Here is a 21,058-nt window from a genome sequence, read left to right on the forward strand (position 1 = left end):
TTGAAAACACGTGGGTATCAGTATGTTCTCACAAAAATCACTCTTAATCCAGGACGGTAACGAAGGAAGAAAGAAAGTCGTCATGTGTGGAAACACACGAGCATCGTCAAGGTGAGCGCAGGGCTAAAATGCTGGGATAGAGTTGCAAGAATAGTGCAGTGAGAAAATGCAATGTTTCGTAGGTGAGAGCAGAGCATGCGGCAAAAAGGTCGGGCAAGTGTGGCTGGCTGTATCCCGTGAAGCATTGCTGTCATGTATGTAGCCCGTAGTTGGTCTCGTCGTGTCGGTTTCGTTAATGTCCCTCCGCTCATCATCGGTTTCCTCACGCCTCTTCCCTGATGCCGCCTTCAACGCTGCCTTCTTCGCGCCACTCGCGGCTCCTCTCGGTCAGCCGCTTCACACCCGTCACCCGCGTCGCCCACAAGCTCTCGATAGGCGTCCGGAATGTATATGCCCGCTGCGAGCTGATCACGCCGATCGCCTGCAGCACCGCCTTGCGGCTGTCACGCCCGAACACGGCCGGGTGGTTTATCCATTCCAGGCTCGCCTCCAGCTCGGCATCGAGAGCAGCGACCGCCTTGGCGTCAATTCCCGCGGCCGTTCCCACGCCCATGGTGAGGCCATCATTGGACCGCATGCGAGGCAGGTTCCCGCCAGGAACAGGGAAGCCGGCCGTTATGCCTGATATTCCCAAGGCCGAGGGAGACGGCGTGCGCTTTCGGTCTGGCGTGTCCAGGGCCATTGATGGCGATCCCTCAGTGCCCGGGTGTGGTGTTGATGGAACTGATGGCGACGATGCCTTGCCGTTGCCCGGCAAAGGTGGCACCGGTGGCAGGCCGCCCTTTCCGAGGCCCTTCAGGATCGATCGGGTCTCGTGAAGGAGCGTGTGGGCGCGCTCATGCTGGCCACGGCTGACCAGAGTCAACGCTCGCGTCAGCATGTCTGATGTCAACAGCTCCATCCGTCGTTGAACGATGCTCGGATGCGGTGGGATCGGTGGCGTATTCTGCCACGACCGTGACTTCTGTTGACTGAGCGCCGGCAACATGGTGATCGCCAACAAGGATGGCCGCGGCATATGCACTACCGTGCCATCGCGCAGGATATCGCCCCAGCTCAGGTCGGCTTGAATCAGCGGTACCTCTTCGATCGACACCACCCGCTGCTCGTCCTGGTCCATCGGCCCGCCAAGCGCCTCCAGTCCTGACACGATCGTCTCCCACGGGTCTTGGGGCAGCTGCTCTTGTGATGCGTTGTCTGGCAATATCACCAGCTGCACGAGAATGTCGCGCTTATCGCCAAAGCGCAAGTCGCCCAGTGATGCTTCGGCATCTCGTCCGGTGGCACGTTTCGTAATCTGCAGAGCGCCACTGATCTTGTGGAACTTTGCCGGAGACCCTTCGGGCAGCTTCAGCTTGAGCTTGACGTTCTGGTGCGACAGCGTCTGCATCGAGCCCAGGCAGCCGGCAAGACATTCCCGCAGCATCATCCAGTCCTTGACGTAGGTATAGGACGCTTTTGTCCGCGTCGACAGCTCGATCATCGTGTCTGGCTTGTGCGTCATGCCCAGTCCAAACGAATGGATTGTAATCCTGTAATGTTAGAAAGGCTGTATAGCAGAGGCCCAAGGCGAGACAATGAACTCACTTGGCTGCTTCAGCACGCGACACAACGAAGTCGACGCTGTCAGCATCAGACGTCGAGGCGTCGCTGATGAGCATGATTGTCGCAATCGGGTTGTTGTACTTCCGCTGCATCAGCAAGTCCATGGCAACATTGGCGCCTTCAACCACATCCGCCCGGTGACTCTTCTGGCCCACTGGCTTGATCGATGAGAGCACGCCGCTCCAGCCTGGCCACGACTTCGTCGTCATACCAACCACAGGCACACCGCCGCCGCCAGATCCGAACGTCACGAGACCCATCCGATCACGCTCGCCAAGCGTGTGGACCATGAATCGCAACGCGTCGCGCACCAGATTGATCTTGACGCCCTGCATCGAAGAAGAAATGGGAACCACCACCACCACATCGATAGGCACATGGAGCGAACTGATTGGTGGTGCAGCGCTCTTGGCGTAGCTGGTGTACTCAGTCGGGGCTGTCGTAACCGACTTGCCCCCGCCCCAGGATGACGCCAGAGACGAGCCATGCTGCGTCTTTCCGCTGCCTGGTGTACGCTGCTGTTGCTGCTGCTGCCACTCGTCCTCTTCTGGCTCCGAGAGGTCGCCACGGTCATAATCAGGACTACGCAACGGCGTCGGTTCGATGGCATTCAGGTCCAACAATGCTTGGTGCCATAGTTTCAGCTGATTGCGGTTGTCGAACCGTAGATGGAACTGGGGCAATTCCGCCACAGACAAGCTCAGCGTCAGAACGTTTTCGTCCATCGCCCCTGTCTCCATCACTTCGTTTAGGTGTTTCTTGATCAGAATGGATCCCTTCAAAGTGCAGCGTGTCGTCTTGCGTGGTTGACCGTTGGCCCCGTTGTCCCATCGCGAGTGCTGCTGGGCAGCAAGCGCCGCGACCGCCGCACTTTTCTTCTCCTTGACGCAGATGAGCATCTCGGCAAACAAGAAGCACTCTAGCTCCTGCCACGAGACCTTGTCCTTGCCAACACGCAGAGTGCCGTAAAGCCGCAATTTACCAAAGCGGCTGAAATCGAGCCCGTGCCAGTTATCGACACGCCCTCGAAGATTTTCTGTCATTTCCTCGAGAACCTCTGGGGATTCGTACGGGTAAAAGTGAGGGGCACTGGGGACAGGTGATGCAATTCCGCGGCCATCCTCGCCGTTACGAGGCCGTGGTCCCGGTGCCGGCTGCTGTTGTGTGGGAGTCGCGCCTGTCTGCAGGTCGTCTGGATCCGCGCGCCATTTGCAGTCGGGGACCTCTATGGTCACGAGACAGGTGAGGGTCTGTTGTTGGCGAGAACGGTTGATTGTGGGAAACTCGGAGCGGACTGTGACTGTTGGCGCCGGGATGGGGTTCCGAGTCACCACCCGTGGACTGGTCAGTGTTGTTTCCATGGCCTGCACATCATAGTCGTGGACTCGGCGAGGGCCGCCGCTCTGCGTCGTCTCGGGATATCCACCAGATGAGGCAATCCCGGTGGCCTCGCTGTCGCTGCGCGTATGTCTCGAGTTGGCGGTAAAGCGATCCGCAGATGGTGGTTCGCGATTATCACGGTAACTACCTCCGGTCGAGCTGTCGCGAGTGCTCGTATGATGATTCATGCTTATACCAGCGCTGGCCGTGCTCATGCCCCCGTTGTGCCGCTGGTTAGAGCTCCGGCTAGGCGGACGTGTGCTTTGGTCGTCCCAACCAGGCGTAGGTGTGGGAGTGCTGACAGACCGGCTGTCATTCACAGACACCGATCTCATCATATTGCTGATTTTTTCTGCAGAGAACGCCGATTAGACACATTGAACGCACTACTAGCAAGCAAGAATACGATAGGAGTGCTTTCTCACCGATGTCAAGAACGTTGCCACCGCGGGTTGTGTCTAGATGGAGCGGCGCGTTGCATGTTGGGCAGTATTGTGACTCAAACTCGCGGATGAACTCGTAAAAGCAAGCCTCGTGGGAAACGTGTCCACACGAAAACTGTAATATGCGCTCGCCGCGGAGAGTGTGCTCGAGCGGTTCTTCACAAACAGCACATTCACTGCCTACGAAGGTGCGTTCCCTACGGGAACGGCTCCTGTCTGCGTTCATGGTTGAGCCAGACTGGCTTGTCGGGGGCGGAACCGAGGTGACTATCGAAGCCGACGACTGATGCGACGGCGGCCTTATGATCCCACCAGAAATGGAATTGTCTGGAAAGAAGGGGTTAGTTGAACTGCCTTTGGTACAGATGTCAGGTGAAAGAGACCGGGACACGCCTTACATTTCTCTGGATAAGTAGAGTCTGTCACCGCTGTGAATGGCCTTCCACTGCTAGAGTGTTCGGGCCGTTCAGGCTCACGTCTCCAGGCAGGACGAATATGTTCCAGCGGGGGTAGTCCAAGATCTCGCAGGCCGGGCGGCAACTGTGACGCTCTCGCCCGTTTTTCTTTGGCTTGACCGTGAGACTTGCTGCGGGATCGATGGAACATGTGGGAGGCGTGCTGACTGGACGTGATAAAAATGGGAGATGTCCGAAAATAGAATGAATGCGCGAGGCAGCGTTATCGTTGGCGAGTATGGCGATAGCTCATCAGACGATAGGGTGGCGTGAACGACGGGGTTTTCAACTGATCAGCAGCAAGCAAGGCAAGATGGTAGTTTCCCACGTCCTATCCGTCGTAGCTGCTTCTCTTTTGACTTGGGGGGGCGCAAGAGCATGCGCGTATGTGAGACAAGTGCAAGGGACAACAAGTTCATTGGCTGACTTTGAATGCGCAAGTATACCGAACGGACTCAAAGTAGATCGGTTATGGTCAAGGACAGTGTCGAGTAACGCGCGACCACAAAAGTGTTGCAGCAGGGGTATCTTGGAACCAGAGTATGGGCAGAAGACGAGCAGTGCTGGAAAATGGCGCAGGCAGTACAGAAACAAGGATGTTTATCGCCGGTACGTATTGTTGGTGATCTCGACGTGGGTGTGAAGATGTGTTTCAGAGTCGCTGTATTGGAAAGTTGGGGGTTGTCGATTGTAGCGCATAACCCTTCAACGGTGGCTGCGACAATGGCAGTGCAATGGTCTGCAAGAGACAGAACCAAGCGTCCAAGGCGACGTCTGAATGTGGCTCGTTGGTACTGTAAGTAAGCGTACGTTGTAAGCATATGTCTGTGCAACCGACGGTTGTAAGTCTGCGCATGCGCTTCCGACTGTGAACACACAGACGGTTCTCATTTAAGCTGCGCAAGCAGATGACAGCTTCACCGCCCGCGGCAAGAGAGATCTAGGCCCAACATGACCGTCGGCCCTGCAGGGACAGGTAGCTCGGAGCACGTACCGGGTATTGAAGAGCGCTGAGAGGAGGAATGTCGGGCCAGAATGAGGCGGAAATACTTCTGGCTGGACAGAGTGGACAGGAGAAAGGTAGAGACGTGTCGAGATCGTTGACTGGCGTTTTTGCACGGGTTTTATCTGCTCCGAATGGCAACGGGGGGCGTCTAGAATTATGCTGGACAGAGGGGCGGCGAAGGAAAAAGAAAAGAAGGGTGAAAAGAGCTGAAGCGTTGAAGATCTAGGAAAAAGGCCGGAAGAGGCCAGAAGAGGTGTCGGGTGGACGTAGGGGTGGTACGAATAAAACAAAGGTAATAAAGATTGGCCAATGGCGCGACAGGTCCCTGTTACCAGCCGTTGAGTGTCACTCGGGTAGCGCCTTCCTCTCGGGCTCTTGCTTAGGGCCAACTTTCGAGGGCGGGAAATTCGCCGACTCGGTGCTCTGCAAATGGAAAGAGCAGGCAAGACAGAGAGAAAGGGAAAAGGAAGACGAGGAAAGAAGCAGAAGCGGACAACGGAGCCGTTTTCTTAGGCCTCTTCGTTTCTGGACTGCGAGACCCCCTTGTTTCCAGCAAGACGAAGCCAGAACGGGGCAGGCGAAGGGGACCAAACAAGGTTGGCTGGGGCCGCCCGGCTCTTCTATTTGTGTGCCCCGTTGTTTGGTGTTTGGGGAATCCAGAGAATGCTTGGTTCTCTGTCTCTCTCACACACTGCTCGTTCTCGCTGCCTTCTCTGCCCGTTTCTTCCGGCTGCAACTGCAACACGCAAAATATGTGACCCAACAGCAATCTCGCTCTATGGCGAGTACTTGTACTCTTGTGCACGGCTGCGACGGCCTGCGTATCTGCAGCCAGCAGAAGCAGAAAGGAGGGAAAAATGTTCGCGCAGGGGTTCGATGATTGATGACGGGGGGCCTAAAGTGGCCCCGCTACATAGTGCGCCGGAGTGGAAATGGAGTCTGCTGAATTCCACTATTGCCTCTCCGGGAAACCATACAGAAAAGACACCATTCTGGGCCCACTCCTAATGGCACTTGCACGAGACCTTTCCCCCTACTTGGAGCTCCACCTGCAAGGAACCAACTCCTCGCCATATAGCAGCCGTACTCCGTACATACATAGTACTCCGTAGTAACTGCGATACATTGCAACGTGTACGGAGCCGTAGAACTTGTATCGTACTCCGTTCTGGCATGGCTATGAATCGCAGGGTTCAGCTCAGATTGCCTCATGGCCCCCCTGCTCTCTGGGGTTCCTGCTGGGACTTCCAGCCATACGGCGTAGGTCCTGAGTCCCAGGAAAAGCTGCTAATTTCCGCCGGGCAAAATGCAGGCTCTGCCCGCCACAGTGCATATTTGTATATGTGCCAGGGTTTTGTCGCCTAGTGCTACAATTACATTTGTGGTTGGCATAATCCCCGTTACCAGCTGCAAAAATGTCGCGCACCTGCAGAAGCCTTTCGCTAACATTTGGGGCGTCAAAGGCAATGAGGACCGCACCCTTTTGGATAGCCAAAGGTGTACAGAGTATGGAGTATCTTACATCGAATATCGCAAGCAAAGGCTTCTAAGTTAGACAGCTTCCTCGTCACCTCTGCCGGATTCTTCTAAGATAAGCTCGGAGATGAAGTCTCAAGAAACGACGAGCCCCTTGTCCCTGGCAATTATGCTGTCTTAACAGATGAAATCGACGTTAGTTTCTTGTAAACCTTGAATGATTTAGAAAAAAATCACTCAGGTGGTGTCAGGGTAAGTGCTAAATCGTCTACATTCGAGCATCTATGGCGTCGAGGAAGTGTGTTCCCATAGCTGCAAGTCCCGATAGAGTGGATGGTTGAACTGGATTTGAACAAGCAGATCTGTGAGATCGCAATTTTTTTTGTTAACAAGTACAGCACAGAGTACAGGGTTTTACGGAGTAAATACAGAGCGATCCTAACGTCAATTACTTACAGTAGTAAAGAAAGAGTAAGATAAGATACTTTGTTTTCTCATGTTCTAATATTGGCCATTAGTCGGTCAGCGTATGATGAAATAGCAGCTTACGGCGAATGCTGCTATATAGTGCGATCCATATTCCGCTAATTCTGGGCCCTTTCTTGATGTAGTCTGTTTCAACCACGAGCAATATTCCCGTTTCGTCTTCCGTCCCTCTGGCTTCCCGGCCTCTTCGTTTGCCGCTATTGCTGGACTTGTGCTTCTCTACCGCACTAGAACTATTTGCACCGTCCGAGCACCTGGACAGACAGCCAATCACCAATTCGGTCCGCCTCGTAATCATCATAGTCTTCCATCCGCCGAATGTTTTACTTGGACAAGCTCTGCAGTGTGTCCCGTTTGGGAAGCTGGCGATAACGCAAGCTGGATTGCCCGGATGAAGAAGGGATCGGCAGCTCGTGAAGAAGGTTCTTGGGTTGAGCTTTCCGCAAATCTAGAACCTGGAACGGGCAAGACTTGTTGATCCCTTCCGCAATCGGTGTATCTAGGGCTTCTCGGTCGCTTTAGTGCTCTTATGCCTTAGGTCAGCAGCCCAGCCCTGTGAGCTCCGCTGTCTCGGTTCGCTGACCAGAGTACGGAGTACGGAGCAGAAGAAGCGACCGCAGAGCAGACCCGGCTCGCTCAGTGGGGCGTGCTATTCGAGCAAAGGTCCCTAAGTGCGGTCAGCCACACCGAGAAACAGGCTAGCATTTCCAGTGCAGCTCGTAAGATACGGGTACGTGTGTAGTGCAATTAAACAAGTCCGAGCAACCCAGGATTCAGCCTGCATTATGACAGCAGGGGCCTTGCGAAAAATGCGAAAACCTCATAATGTGTCTGACGTTCTCCAGAGATGGGACGCCACATCTCGCAGACGGCTCGGAGCCCGAGACTCTCTCTCGAATCTCCCGGAAGGAGGAGGCTGCTTCCTGCAGGGGGATCCTTCATGGAAAGATACGTCGACGACGTAAGAGATGTGCCGATACCCCCACCTCTACCCAAAAGCGAACAAAGGCGCCTACCTCGGATAGACGGCTCGAGCGTTTCGTCCGTCGACCTGTACCATGTCGGAGACCCACGACAACCCCTCTGATTACTGCGAGTACGAGTGTCGGGGCTAGCTTGTGCATGTCAAGATCTGGACAAGGGTGTGAGTACGAGCAGTAAGTACTCCACCGATGCAGTAGTCTGCAAGAGATACTGTCCAGAGGAAGTACTCCGTATGAACGACAGGTGGGATAGCACAACGAAAACACGTTTCAGGGCGAACCAACGTCCAGCAAGACCGGCTCTTTCGACTCTTGTGCCCATTTTGCCGATCGCACATACTAAGGCGGGCCAACAACGTGAGCATTTTTGCGGGGAGTCTCTTTTCTGAAAGCTCCCTATTCCCATTCCCGTCAGCCAAGCCCCTCCCCAACCGGAAAGCAGCTCGGCGTGTACTCCGTACACAGACCTCCTGGCCGGCCACGAATCATATGCCGGATGGGGCATCGCACCTGCCATGCTCTCTTTTCATCACAGCTCCCCCGGATGCCCTAACGGGATTCCGTATCTCGCCCTTGGGACATCGTACGACGTACGGCGACGATAGCGGTATCAGTTGGTTGCCACGTTGCAATGGCCGCATGAACACCAAGGTGTGTGTAGAAAGGCAGAAAGGGCGGGGGCTTCGAGGGAGGATTGCAACCAGGGAGGCTTTTAGAGCTGCAAAACGTGCCTGCTGCCTTTTATCGTCTACCATTTTCAAGGCAGCTTGCTCCTTAGGGTCACATTGTGCAAGTGCTCGTATTATACGGGAAACTTGACGGATCGGCATCGGCTCGACGACCTGTCGTAAGGCATGTACATACGACGTAGTACGAGTATGTTAAGATTTACATGAATGGCATATAGGAAAAGTCAGTGATGACTTGTTGGCCACCAACAGCCCGCAACGCGCCGACCCACGGGCACTACGTAAAAGTATCTTATCGTGCTTCTGTAACGGTTCTGCACGTCCCTTTTATTTCGCATCGCTGCCGGCCTTTGCTATGGGACCAGCTGTGTCTGTTGTGGCATTCGCTGTGCAATTTTCCACATCCGCCTGGAACATGAAGCACGCCCAAGCCCGAGTGCCAAATGCAGGTTTGCAGCCTATAGGCCCGCCGAAAGAAAAGTGGAGAACCGGCGGGGGGCTGGTATGCCTTCCGAAAGTTTGGGTCAAATTAGCCCGACTAGGCGCAGTGAGCGGTTTGTGTCTCCTTGCTCGTGGGATGTATCTTACTACGGAGTACGACGTACAAATACCAAGTATCGTGCAGTGGGCTCGAGCGAAGCTTGGACTGTCCTGCGGCTTGACGAGAATGAGTGCAGCTTCTGCATAACGGTCCCAATGCCAAAACCGGTCTCGCGTTTCACTACATTGTCAGCGGGCTTCCCGTGTACCCGTACTATACGATCGCCACACGATGAAGGGACTTGAATCTCTTGCTCGTCTTGTAATCTCTGCAAAGTGGCCGTGATCAGCGATCAGCCCACTTTCCCGTTTTCCAGGCCGTCGCAACGGGGCCGTTGCCGATCTCTGGGATTTTCCCCTATTAGTATACAGGGTTAATACAGGAACACATCCAAGAATAGTAGTCGGAGTGTCTGTACTCTGTACTCTGTACGCGCACTACTTTGGAGTACGCGTGCTCTTTGGTGGAAGCACTGGACGAAGGATTGTCACCGGCAAGATACCGAGTGGTAAAATTGATCCCAGGTAGTCGTCCCTGACCAAACTCGTGGAAAGGGAAAAAGCATGCTTTGATTCGCGCCCCTTGCTAAAAAGCTTGGAGGTGCAAATTGAAATAGTGGAAAATCTCGTGTCCTGACAGTACATAGTAGCAAGACGCCGAGGCAAAGGATGAACACCTCAAGTCGAGCCTCCATAGGAACCAGACTTTGTGCGTTGTTTCATCTTACCCTGCACACCGTATTGCACTCCATATCTTACTCCGTTGGCAGCAGTGGAGCACTACCCCATTACAGATGCGAACCTCTGCGGGAACCGAAAGAGCCGGGTTGGGGCGAGGTCCCTGTCCCCTCATCGGCACTCCGATTGCCAGCCGCGTACCATGCAAAATGACCTCTCTGCTCCTGGGAACCGGCTGAGCTGCAACAGTGGTCGACACTCGTGCGCATACATACGTCGTAGTAGTGTTATGGGGCAGCATGGCGTTCACGGTGACGTGGGATCGGTCCAACGCACAGATCCATCGGACAAACGCAATGGCAACGAGTGCACACTGTCCAGGTCATTTCAACGCGCCAACTAGTCCGGCCGGGTGGTCCTAGTTCTATCCCGGCCGAGCGCTACGTCACAAGAAGCAGAGGCGACAGCCCAGATGCAATTGCTACGAGGCTTTTTTCGTCTTGCCTGTAATGTGTGCTAGCATTGTGGCGACTCTATCCGTAGATCCGCCGAACAGCTCCATTCTTGCGTCCAGCCCCTGTCTCCAAGAGTAGCTGTACTCGCAGATGTGTTGCTGGAACAGCCTGACTTCTCTTATGTCCTGTGCGGATAGCGACAGAAAGAAATGCCCGTGATTAGTAAAATGTCCCCCCACAGGTTTGGCGTGGCATTGTACGTACGGACAACCCATCACAACCCATCAGACGGGGCCATCGGCCAAGGCATCTAGTCCTCATCCCAGTTCTAGGCTGTCAGCATTCTGTCCTTGTGTCTTGCTGCTCATGCAGGCAGACGACTTACAGGGTTCGGCCCTGGGGGCTTGGGGCCACCGGCTTGCCGGGCCACAATGATCTGGTCGACCGAGAGAACAGTCCGAGCCGCCTCGGTCGCCAGCTTGATGGCCCAGCTCTTGCTGGCAAGAAGGTCTAGGATGCCCTCGCTCTTGGCGTCCAGCGTGCCGGTGCCGTCGTCGTTCTGTCGGTGGTCAGCAATGGCCCTGCAAGCGCAAAGACCTGTCCGTCTCCCGACAAACTCACCTCCACGTCGACACCGTAGGTCCACTCGTCCTTCTTGTGTGCAGCCGCATACAGCCGGCTGAGCACCTCCGTAGCGTCCAGGCCGGCGCTTTCGGCCAGCGTTCGCGGCACCACCTCAAAGGCCTCGCCGTACTTCTTGATCGCGTACTGTGCCAGGCCGGGCGTCTTCTCGCCAAAGGCCTGCAACCGCTCGACCAGCTGCACCTCCGTGGCACCCGCTCCCGGCACCAGCCGTGCGTCCTTGGTGATGGCCTTGACCACGTTGACCCCGTCGTCGACCGCCCGCTCGACATCGTCCAGATGGTTCTGCGTCGCACCGCGCAGCACCAGTGTCGCCGTCCGCGTCACCTCGTCCTCCTGCCGGAACACGGTCACACGGTCACCGCCCACCTCGAGCGTCTCCACCACGTCGATGCTGCCCATCTCCTCCGGCATGGGTGCGCCCATCCGGGCCAGCGGTGTCGCGCCCACTACGCGACATATCCGGCGCAGCTCGAACTTGCTGAGGATCTTGATCACGAGAATCTCGTAGCGGTTCAGGTAGTGCATGGCCAGCTCGCCGACTGTGGACCCGGCCACGACCACGCGCAGGCCCACGTCGTGCAGCTGCTTGATGGCCGCCTCTAGCTGCACCTCCTCGCCCTTGGTGAAGTCCATCATCTCCTTGGCGTTGTGCAGCAGCACTGTGCCCTTGGTCTCCGTCTGGCTCGTGTCGATCGGGCACGAGAACACGCCGACCTTGGCCTTGACCACCTTCTTCACCGTCCCGTCGGGCGGCTTGGGGAATACCATGCCGCGTACCACCCGGCTCTGCTCGAGGCTGCCGCCCATGATCTTGACCACCCGGATGTTGTCCACGTTGAACAGTGCCGGGTTCTTGGGCATCACCGCCAGCACCGCCTCGGCCACGAGGTTCGCCAGAAAATCCTCGTTGCCGTTCTGCTTGCTCGCAATCACCGTGCGAATGGCCTTGCTCAGCTCCACCTGCGACCGCACATCGCCGACCTTGTCGACCGTCAGCTCCTCGAGCGTCTCGAGAGCAAACTTCTGCGCACGCTCGTAGCCCGTCACGATGTCGGCCGTCTTGAGGCCCATCCGCAGCAGGTCTTCAGCCTTGCGCAGCAGCTCGCCCGCAAGCACAATCACCAGGTTCGTCGCATCGCCCATCTCCGCCTCCTGCTGCTGACTGGCCATCACGAGCAGCTTGGCCGCCGGGTGCACCACGTCGAGCTCCCGCAGAATCGTTGCCGCGTCCGACGTCAGGATCATCTTCTGGAGATGGTTGATCACCACCTTGTTGCGGCCGTACGGACCCAGCGATGTCTGCACCGTCGACGAGATGGCACGGCAGGCATCGATGTTGCGGAGGACCGCTCCGTCTTCCGAGTCATAGCTGCAGACAGCCACACGTGTCAGTAACAGGTGGGGGATAACCTAATCTCGGCCTATGGAGGGGAAACTTGGCGGCCAGACACACTTGTTGTAGCCCTGCTTGAACAGGCCTGCATTCGGCGCGTTGGGTATGTTGAGAGACATGCTGACAGACTCTCGAAGACGCTGAAGCCGTTGTCTCGAGTTTGCGGTGTAGGCTGCGTGAGTGTGCGTGGGATCTTAGGTGCGAAGAGCTTCGCTGGCGGGGCGATGAAAAAAAACTTATGGAGCTCACAGAATACTGAAGCCTTACGAATAGGGGCCCGGCGCACCAGAAAGTGGGTCCGGCAATGGGCGTCTATGGCAAGAATGTTAATCCGAGAGCCGCCAGATTGAGACAGGGAGCAAGGCTGTTAGCCTGTCGCGAGTCGTTGTTTGCTACTTTCATCCAGGGCGCCATCCGTGTATCGAGCACAGCTTCACCGTCACTGCCGCTACGCAACAAGGTGGCTCCTCCAGGTCCAATCGTTATACTGCATTCCTTTTCCCTTCCTTTTTGACCTCGGCGCGATTTCGGCTTCGCTCTCGCATCCTACGCCAGCTGAGCTTCTTATTTTCGTCGTCATGGCTCCCCGTAAGAATGGCCTCACCTGGTCTCGCCAGTTTTCTCTATGCTGACCCTGATTGTCGCCATCCCTAGCTTCTTCCGCCCAGTCCCTTCCGCCGTCCGTCGAGGAGGCCTACCGCAGGAAATGCGGTCTGCTGAAGCAGCGTATGGCTGATGTCGAGGAGACGAATGATGCCGTGCGTGTGCGCCTGGCCAGGCTGAAGCGACAGGTCGAGAAGCAGCGCCTCGAGCGGGCCTTTCTTCTCGAACAGCTCGCCAAGCGCACCAGCGCCAATGTGGAGGATTCCGATGGCAGCCCGAGCCCGCCTCCGACCGTAAGCCCTCTCGACCGCTCTTCGCGTGGCCCTTTATTGCTTCTCTAACCCTGTTCCTTTCTTGTCTGACAGCCGAAAGACAAGCCTCTGAGGACGAAGCGTGGACACAGGAAAGCCTCGCTTACCGGCATCGGCGGCGAGCCCGGCTCGACTGCCACGACCTTTATCAACCAGAACCTACAGGCGCAGTCACCGAACTCGGATGCGGCCAGCAACCATGTGGACAGCCAGACCCTGGAAACGCAGGGATCGGCCAAGAGCGGCGGCAAGGGCAAGGACAAAGTCAAGGACAAGAATAGCAAGGTCGACGGCGGAGACAAGGACAAGGACGGCGCCAACGGGATGGCCAAGGGACCGCTGAAGCGGCCAGTCAACGGCTTCGAGCTGTACTGCGCAGAGGTACGACCCGGCCTGGCCGAAAAGAAGCAGGAGAAGGCCAAGATGGGCGGCGGCGACGAAGCGGACGATGTCGACATGGAGGACGCTGTCGAGTATGGCGCGGGCAGCAGCAGCATCGAGGCCGATCTGGCCCGTGGCTGGACGGACATGCCTCAGAGCCATAAGGACGAGTTTGAGGCACGCGCAGCCGAGGAGCTGGCGAAGCACAAGAAGGCCAAGGAGGATGCGCGGCAGCAGAAGCAAAAGGACAAGGGAGACGACACCGAGAAGGAGGGTGAGCACAACGCCGAAACCGAGGATGCCAAGGCCGGAGAAGAAAAGAAGGAATCGGCCAAACGTGTCGTCAAGGAGGAAGACACGGAGATGGCTGACGAGAATGCGGCGCCGTCGATTGACAGCAAGGAATAATGTTGTTGGAAGGTGAACGGGGCCATATATGTATTCTTTCTAGCTCGTTTGTGCGTGCTTTTATTTACAGGGAAAGGGGACAGGGCTGGACTCGGAACAGGAAGTATGTATAACTAGACTTTGCGAAATGGGATCGATCTCTGCGGACATTGTGCATGAAGGATAGAATTCCTACTTTTGCATAATACAGGTAAAACGAACCTTGCAATGAATATATACGCTTGTAAAAACACCCTGGTGGCCTGCTTCCGTCTAGCATCTCTACAAATTGTACTGCGAAGCAAAGCCCACCCTCCTCTTTCATGCTTTGTCTATGGGGTATGATTACAACCTTCGACCCGGTCAACATCGCCTTTCCTTAGCAATCACGACGGTTCTCATATCCCGTCTCTATTCGCCCGCGTACACGTCGACGACAATGTTGATAGCTGCCACGAGAATCTCGGCCGCAATGAGAACGATCACTGTTAGTCAGCAGGCAGTCCTGAAGCAAATGGCCAACAGGAGAGGGGCGAGGGGGAGAAAGAAAGAAACGTACCGATCCACTCGAGCTTCTCGCCGTGGCCGTGGCTCAGCTGCTCCTTCAGGACCGCCAGCAGGTCCGCAATCACGTCCAGGCGCTGGGTCAACAGCCCAACGCGCTGGTCCATCTCGAGATAGCTGCGCACGGCTTGGTAGACGGGCTCCAGCTGCGGCTCGACCCAGAAGAGCTCCGGCGTGTCGAGGACAGACCCGTTGAGGTGGATGTTGATGCGCAGGATAAACAGCTCGCCGATCTGCATGTTGATCTGCGACCGGCTCAGCGCAATGGTGCCCGTCATGGCGATCTGCGTCGGGATGTCCTTGCAGGTCTCGACGGTCGACGCGATGAGCTCCTCAAACAGCGACGTCTTGACGCTCTGCGCCACCGCATGCGAGATGGCCAACTTCGTCATGTAGCTGCTGCTCCGGTCGTCGCGCAGCGCAATAAAATCGTTGTAGATGCGCGCCTGGTACTCGCGTGTGTAGTAAAAGTTGAAAAACTCAACCTCCACGTCGTCCGGCGCCAACTTCTCTGTCTCGAAACGTGCCAGCTCCTTGAGAAAGCGCTGCTCCTGCGCCTCCGACATACCCCAGATCACCACCACCCCGTAGTCAAACAGAAACACCTCTGGCGTCCGCACGTGGATGTCCAAGTCCACTGCCTCGTCACCACCACCATTTATCTGCTCGCTCACCTCATGTATATGCTCGTGTTCCTCTGTATGGTCCTGGCAATGGTCCTGGTACTGGTATGGGTTTTCACGGTGTTCGCTTCCGTAGAACCGATCTAGCCCGTTGCTCTCGCCAGGACTGTGGCTCTGTACCGCTTCATCGCCCACTGCCTCCTCGTCGACAACTTGGCCGTGGTTTGCACTGTTATCGCCCTCAGTCAGATTGCCTCTTTCGAGGTCCATCAGATCGTCTCGACGAAGTTGCGTAGGGCTGACTGAATCAACCTCGCCTGTTGAATGCCGACGCTCATGTTGGAAAGAAGACGGTACCACGGACGACTGTGCATCGCGTTCTGGCTCCCATCCTTGTTCTTGTTGCCGGTCCCTCTGTTGGTGGTTCTCAGGTTCCCGCTGTTTGCGGCTGGCATTCCCGTCACCACTGCTGCTGTTGGTGTTGCCCTTGCCGTAGTCGTAGTTGTATGGCGTGTAGATACACTCGTCAATTAATTTCGGATTTGCACCGCGGGTCTTGCTGCGGCCCTTGAGGAAGCGCATGAGCCCGTCCATCTGATACCGGTTTGCCGTGCAATACGCAGTGACACGGGGCAGCCGGCCACGGTCAGCCTTGCCCAAGAAGGCAGCATCTCGACGTGCCGTAGGATCTTTGATCCGAGTGTACTGGCTATACACATCCCGACCACTTTCTTCATCCGGGCCTTCGTCACCAAACTCGGGATTTGGCAACAGCTTGAGTTTTTGGGCGTTTTTGGACGTCCGTTGCGGACCGATCTTGGGAAGCGCCGTCGGGTGTTGATGAAGCTGTTGTAGCTGCTGACGCTGCTGGCCGTGGACTGGCGCAGAGCTAGAACTATTGCGACGCCGCAGCCGGTTGTTTATTGCTGCCAGCACCGGCGGACCGCCACCGCTGCTGCCCGTGCCACTTCCAGACATCGGTGTGTTCGATATGGTAGACATTGATCCGTAAGGCGTCGGTTCCGAGGAGCTTATAGCCGGCAATGTGGCAGCAGTCGTAGACGAGGCATTTCGACGACGAGAGCGTGAGAATGCTGGCAGTGGCTCGTGGTTGGGAGGCGAACTTGTTGGAGAGAGGTCGATCGTCTGAGAAACAGGATTTGGGTCAAAAGTCACAGAACGCGAAGACTTGGGGCGGAAACCAGAGCTGGGTCGGGCGAGAGCGGACGGCGAAGTCAGCGATGTTGTTGTCGTCGTCAGAGTAGCAGCAGCTGGCAGTGGAGTGCTTCCTATACGCGTGGACTCTTCGGTCTGGTCTTGTTGTGATTGAGGGCCACTTTGCAGAAGAGGCGAGCTCTCAGACACGGCAGCAGCCATCACCCTGCACAAAAGAGACGGCGGATGGTGACTGGGAGGTGGTATTTGTGTGTGTTTGTGCTACACTGCCTCTTTATATCTTCACCGTAGCCGCCTTTCTCAGCCTTTTTGCAGTCGCTATGGGGCCCAGTTGGGGAGACAAGGTTTTCGCTAGTGTGGATGAATGCAGGAACTGTCGAATTCTCGTGAAAGTGGTATACAATAAATTAATCACATTGGTGTATGAGGAATTGGGCCGTCGCTTGGGAAAATAGTTCGAGAAACAAAGCAGTCGGTTGCCACTAGTTTCCCTTTCCTCACGACTACAGAGTACGTGACAGCTTTTTTTCTGCAGTGTGCAGCTACGTAATGAAGTGGAGCTAAGGTGGGTTTTTTGAAAGAACATGGGGCGGCCAGAACGGCTCAATTCAATATTGTGGGTCGCCTTACCTTAGCATCTGCACCCCTCTGGAGAATCTGCTTACTGTTCACTGACATCAATCACCTTTGCCTCAAATTCCACGCCTGCCTTTTCAAGTCGATCGATAAACCCTTGGCCAAGAAGGGCTGCAGTATAGATGCCTCCGTCCAGCCGGACATCATCTTCTAGCACCGTCAGGGCACCCTCGGCCACGAGAGCGCCGGTGACTATGACGATTAGCCAGCAAATTCATACGCCAAGAGCGACAAAAGTACTGAGGAGTTTCACATACGCGCATAGATACTTCCCTTGTACAATACCCGGCCAAAAGCCTGCTGTCGTGGCTTCCCAGTCTCGGTAGCGACGTCGAAGTCTGGATTGCCGATTGCGCGACATTCGATCCGGTCCCTCTTACTCTGTTCTTTTGTGGCACCTTCGCCTGGCTGATAGACGAATCGCCTGGCGAGCCAGCGTAAAGGGGGCAGCGTGAACAGGAGGACGCTGCCAACAGCCAAACCCCAGTGAATGATAAAGCCCTGGAGACGGCTTCGCACACGCGCGTATTCGCAGAAGGAAAAGTTGGGCCCGTAAGACTCTTGCTCCCGGGATGGCGTGCTTGAGAGCAGACCCCATGTGCGCTCGACGAGGGCCGCATCAGAAGAGCCGGCCAAGGCAGTCGTCAGCAAGCCAAGGTTCGGAACCCGGATGATGCCCGTCAGCAACTGGAGAATTGAGAACTGGCCCCGCGTCGGATTGTTCTTGAGCACTGGCGACAGTGCGAACGGGGCCATGGTTTCGCGCAGCTCCTTGAGAGTGACTAACTCAGCGCCAGTGAATACAGTATTGAGTGTGCCACCAGAAGGAGCCGCCCTGTGCCGGTGTCAGGAAACCTTGAAGAAGTCGACAAGACGCGCCTAATGATGCAGACTCGCCTCAGGGACATGGCTACGGTCACATCTGCAGTGTTGGCCTTAAGCTGCTGCCGGATAGTCTTTGCAACCATCCAGGTGACAAGATCGGCCGGGGCCGACTCAATTCCGCACTGGGGCAGCATGATCGCACCGGATTGTTTTGCTGCGGCTTCGTATTTGCGAATCATGCGAGCAGAAAAGGGCACCTCTCCTGTGACATCAAAATAATGGGTGCCGTTCTGTGCACATGCCCGAAATGCCGGCTCTCCATATTTGATGTATGGGCCCACGGTGGTGATGAGCACAAACGTCTTCTTGGCCAGCTTGTCCAAATCCTCGTCGGTGGCTGCAACGATTTCGATGGCTTGAGTGTACCGAAATCCCCGCGTCAGCTCCAATCCGCCTGATTGTGATACGGCAAGGACCACGTCGGGTCAGCTTACCTGGCTGGTTGCGGTCAGCATTCAACTCCTTCAGCTGGGCGGCCAGCCTGGTCAGCTTGTCGTGAGAGCGACCAGCGAGCGCCCATTTCAGCGTCGTTGGCAAGCTTGCCGTGATGTGCTCAGCCACACAAGCACCAGTGTATCCTTTGGTGACGTGATGTTAGCGGGGTGAATTTCGGCCTAAAATACCCTCTTTTCGTCATACCGGAAGCGCCAAAGACGACAATGTCGTACGGACGGTCGTGCGTTTTAAGCGTCATCTTGTAGCTGGGAAGTTTCTGGAAATCACGTATATGGACAGATGTCTACTGGGTATACTGAACAAGATATTTTGGAAAGAAGGAAACTACAATAAAGCATCAGGTACTTGTAGTTTTGTCCGTTGCTGCATACAAGTCGGATGAGGTTAGACCTAAAAGCCAATAATACACCACTTGTGAGTTGGCAGTAAATCAGACCGAGCCAAGCTGTACCGTGTCCCTTCCTCTCAGTTCGCTCTTTGATATCTTGTTTACCTCAATAGATAATCGGCTCACAGTATCAGCTGCCATGACTTCTTTGCTGTCGCTGGAGCAAGGGGCCGTGGTTTGCCTCAATCGGGCATCTTCACACTAATAGGCTTAGTAGCCTAGCATACGGAGTAATTCTTGGCGTCTGATTCTGGAGCCCTCATAATACGGAGTAATTAGGTTTGCTCCGGTCACATGACCCGGATCATATAAAATTCCGACACACATTTTCATAGAACGGCCCTAAGGTAATATTCGAAAAACCCAATACTTTTCCCCTCTGATTGAGTTTATTGAAAAAAAGTCACCTCCACGATACCAGACGAGATAAATTCTTCACCCTCACCTACCGAATTTCTCTCTCCCTAAATCAAAATGACGAAGCGGTATGGATATGATACCCGTTCTATGGCTATACTGTGGCTTTCGGCCTCTAGGCAGCGGTGTTGAGCAAATGCACTGACATTCGTTATTTAGCACGAAGAAGGTCGGCGTCACTGGCCGTTACGGTACCAGGTGAGATGCGAACTCTCCCCCTTTTCCCAGCGGTGTTTCGAAGATGGATGAAAGAGGAGGATCGGTCAAGAGCAGCGACAAGCGAGCACCATTCGAGCAAACGTCGGACGACGAATAGCGACGAAAATATGCATGCAGCCAATAGCTCACTCAGACGATCCAATGGCTAGAAGTGCCACGACTTTTCTCAGCATGGCCGGAGACTTTTCATTGTGCTCAGCAGACGACATCGAATGGTCCGAAGAGGAGAAATGTCACCGAAGGAAGAGATGTTACCGAAGGAGGGAGATGGCTTTACTGACACTATTGCTCAATTAGATACGGTGCTTCCCTCCGCAAGCAGGTGAAGAAGAGCGAAGTAAGTTGATATCAAGCTTCTGCTGCCTGCTTGCCGCTGAGTTTTCTTAATAAATGCTGACACTTATTCTCTTAGATCACCCAACATGGTGCGTGAACGATGCCTCTGTACTCGAGACGGCTGATCGCCTGTCTCTTGTCGCGAAAATATAACTCACACTCGAAATAGCTCGCTACATCTGCGCCTTTTGCGCCAAGAACACCGTGAAGCGGACCTCTGTTAGTGTCCCCTCAGACTCCTTCGATGCTGCTGCATAGCTGCTGCTTCGCCTGATGATACGGTATTTTTGGTTAAAAAGATACTAATATGGTTGTTGCTGAATAGGTCGGCATCTGGCAGTGCAAGTCTTGCAAGAAGTGCATTGGTACGTTTTTTCTTTTCTTTTCAACCTTCCCAGACTTTTACTGGACCAATACTAACTTTTCATAGCTGGTGGCGCTTACGTCGTCTCGTATGTTTATTACCACACACAAGCCCCGGGACCTTCATACCACCAACTTTGAGCCACGTCTCTGACTACTTTCGACGGCGTACTAATTATTGCTTCACAGGACCCCTGCCGCTGCTGCTACGCGGTCGACCCTGCGGAGATTGCGCGAGATTGCCGAGGTATAAAGCGGTGGATGGGATAGAGGAAAGGCGTGGTCTATGTTGTTCTCAATTCTCTGTTATTTGGGGGGGACGAAAACTGGGTATTGGTTTTACAGCACCTCGATGTAAGGGCGACGACACAATAAAAAAAATTGCATCAAATCGGTTCAGAATCAAAAAGTTTTCCCCCATTGAAGAGCGAGTCGCGGCCGTGGACTTTTTTGACGAAGGGCTGAAATGTATCTCACCTGGGCGGCTGAATGGCGAGCCGGCGGTTCATGGGGTTGTACCTTGACTGATATGGCATCGCAACATGACGTCTTGAAATTGCTCTTTTTCCTTATTCCCTCGGGCGCGGGAGAGTGGAGATCGGAGGTGTGTTGTCGGTGTCATATGCCTCTTGTCTATTTCGTCCGATCCGGGCGCTTCGGGAAAGGCGGTCAATTTGCGAGCAAGCTGATAATAGCAGCAGTATCATGCCTGCCCCTCTTGACCTCGACGTCCGCAGTGTCTATTTTGGGAGAGGGAACGCCGATCGACTAAGCATCCAGCACCAGTATATCACAGGGGTGGGGGGCATGTTGGGGTATGCCAAACCCAGCCAGAGCTGCCCTTATCTCACACAACGTCAGACTACTATTACTAGCGATGCGGGCCAGTGAAACAGAACGGACATGCGCCTAAGGCAGACACAAGCACGCAACGCAAAAGACGCAAGACACTTGGTAGACAAGCTGTGCATATATGCGGGATCCACCTGTTCGGCCTAGGGCAGATGGCAGAAAAAGGA

General features: G+C 55.1%; 6 protein-coding genes across 6 annotated transcripts; 2 read left to right on the forward strand and 4 right to left on the reverse strand.

Moving 5' to 3' along the window:
- Positions 1 to 322: 322 nt before the first annotated feature.
- On the reverse strand, positions 323 to 3,714 carry CMQ_7951 (von willebrand and ring finger domain containing protein; the record flags this gene model as incomplete). Its single annotated transcript, XM_014313591.1, has 3 exons — positions 323 to 1,592; positions 1,648 to 3,397; positions 3,471 to 3,714. The coding sequence occupies 3 exons, from the start codon at positions 3,712 to 3,714 to the stop codon at positions 323 to 325; spliced, it is 3,264 nt and encodes a 1,087-aa protein (XP_014169066.1).
- A 6,568-nt stretch (positions 3,715 to 10,282) lies between these two features.
- On the reverse strand, positions 10,283 to 12,413 carry CMQ_8003 (t-complex protein theta; the record flags this gene model as incomplete). Its single annotated transcript, XM_014313643.1, has 4 exons — positions 10,283 to 10,441; positions 10,642 to 10,815; positions 10,878 to 12,270; positions 12,355 to 12,413. 4 exons carry the CDS (start codon positions 12,411 to 12,413, stop codon positions 10,283 to 10,285), a joined length of 1,785 nt encoding a protein of 594 aa, XP_014169118.1.
- Positions 12,414 to 12,872: 459 nt separating this feature from the next.
- CMQ_7998 (uncharacterized protein) lies at positions 12,873 to 13,997 on the forward strand (the record flags this gene model as incomplete). Its single annotated transcript, XM_014313638.1, has 3 exons — positions 12,873 to 12,882; positions 12,949 to 13,190; positions 13,263 to 13,997. 3 exons carry the CDS (start codon positions 12,873 to 12,875, stop codon positions 13,995 to 13,997), a joined length of 987 nt encoding a protein of 328 aa, XP_014169113.1.
- A 390-nt stretch (positions 13,998 to 14,387) lies between these two features.
- Positions 14,388 to 16,540, reverse strand: CMQ_7826 (duf155 domain containing protein; the record flags this gene model as incomplete). The annotated part of the gene is made up of 2 exons (XM_014313466.1): positions 14,388 to 14,461; positions 14,536 to 16,540. The coding sequence occupies 2 exons, from the start codon at positions 16,538 to 16,540 to the stop codon at positions 14,388 to 14,390; spliced, it is 2,079 nt and encodes a 692-aa protein (XP_014168941.1).
- Positions 16,541 to 17,000: 460 nt separating this feature from the next.
- CMQ_7769 (saccharopine dehydrogenase) lies at positions 17,001 to 18,554 on the reverse strand (the record flags this gene model as incomplete). Its single annotated transcript, XM_014313409.1, has 5 exons — positions 17,001 to 17,167; positions 17,233 to 17,810; positions 17,882 to 18,215; positions 18,295 to 18,438; positions 18,500 to 18,554. The coding sequence occupies 5 exons, from the start codon at positions 18,552 to 18,554 to the stop codon at positions 17,001 to 17,003; spliced, it is 1,278 nt and encodes a 425-aa protein (XP_014168884.1).
- Positions 18,555 to 19,178: 624 nt separating this feature from the next.
- CMQ_7770 (60S ribosomal protein l37a) lies at positions 19,179 to 20,292 on the forward strand (the record flags this gene model as incomplete). The annotated part of the gene is made up of 8 exons (XM_014313410.1): positions 19,179 to 19,189; positions 19,281 to 19,319; positions 19,638 to 19,677; positions 19,753 to 19,765; positions 19,846 to 19,895; positions 20,002 to 20,041; positions 20,107 to 20,128; positions 20,229 to 20,292. The coding sequence occupies 8 exons, from the start codon at positions 19,179 to 19,181 to the stop codon at positions 20,290 to 20,292; spliced, it is 279 nt and encodes a 92-aa protein (XP_014168885.1).
- Between the last annotated feature and the right edge of the window lie 766 nt (positions 20,293 to 21,058).

This window comes from Grosmannia clavigera (assembly GCF_000143105.1).
Source record: "Grosmannia clavigera kw1407 unplaced genomic scaffold GCSC_82, whole genome shotgun sequence".
NCBI classification, from domain to species: domain Eukaryota; kingdom Fungi; phylum Ascomycota; class Sordariomycetes; order Ophiostomatales; family Ophiostomataceae; genus Leptographium; species Leptographium clavigerum.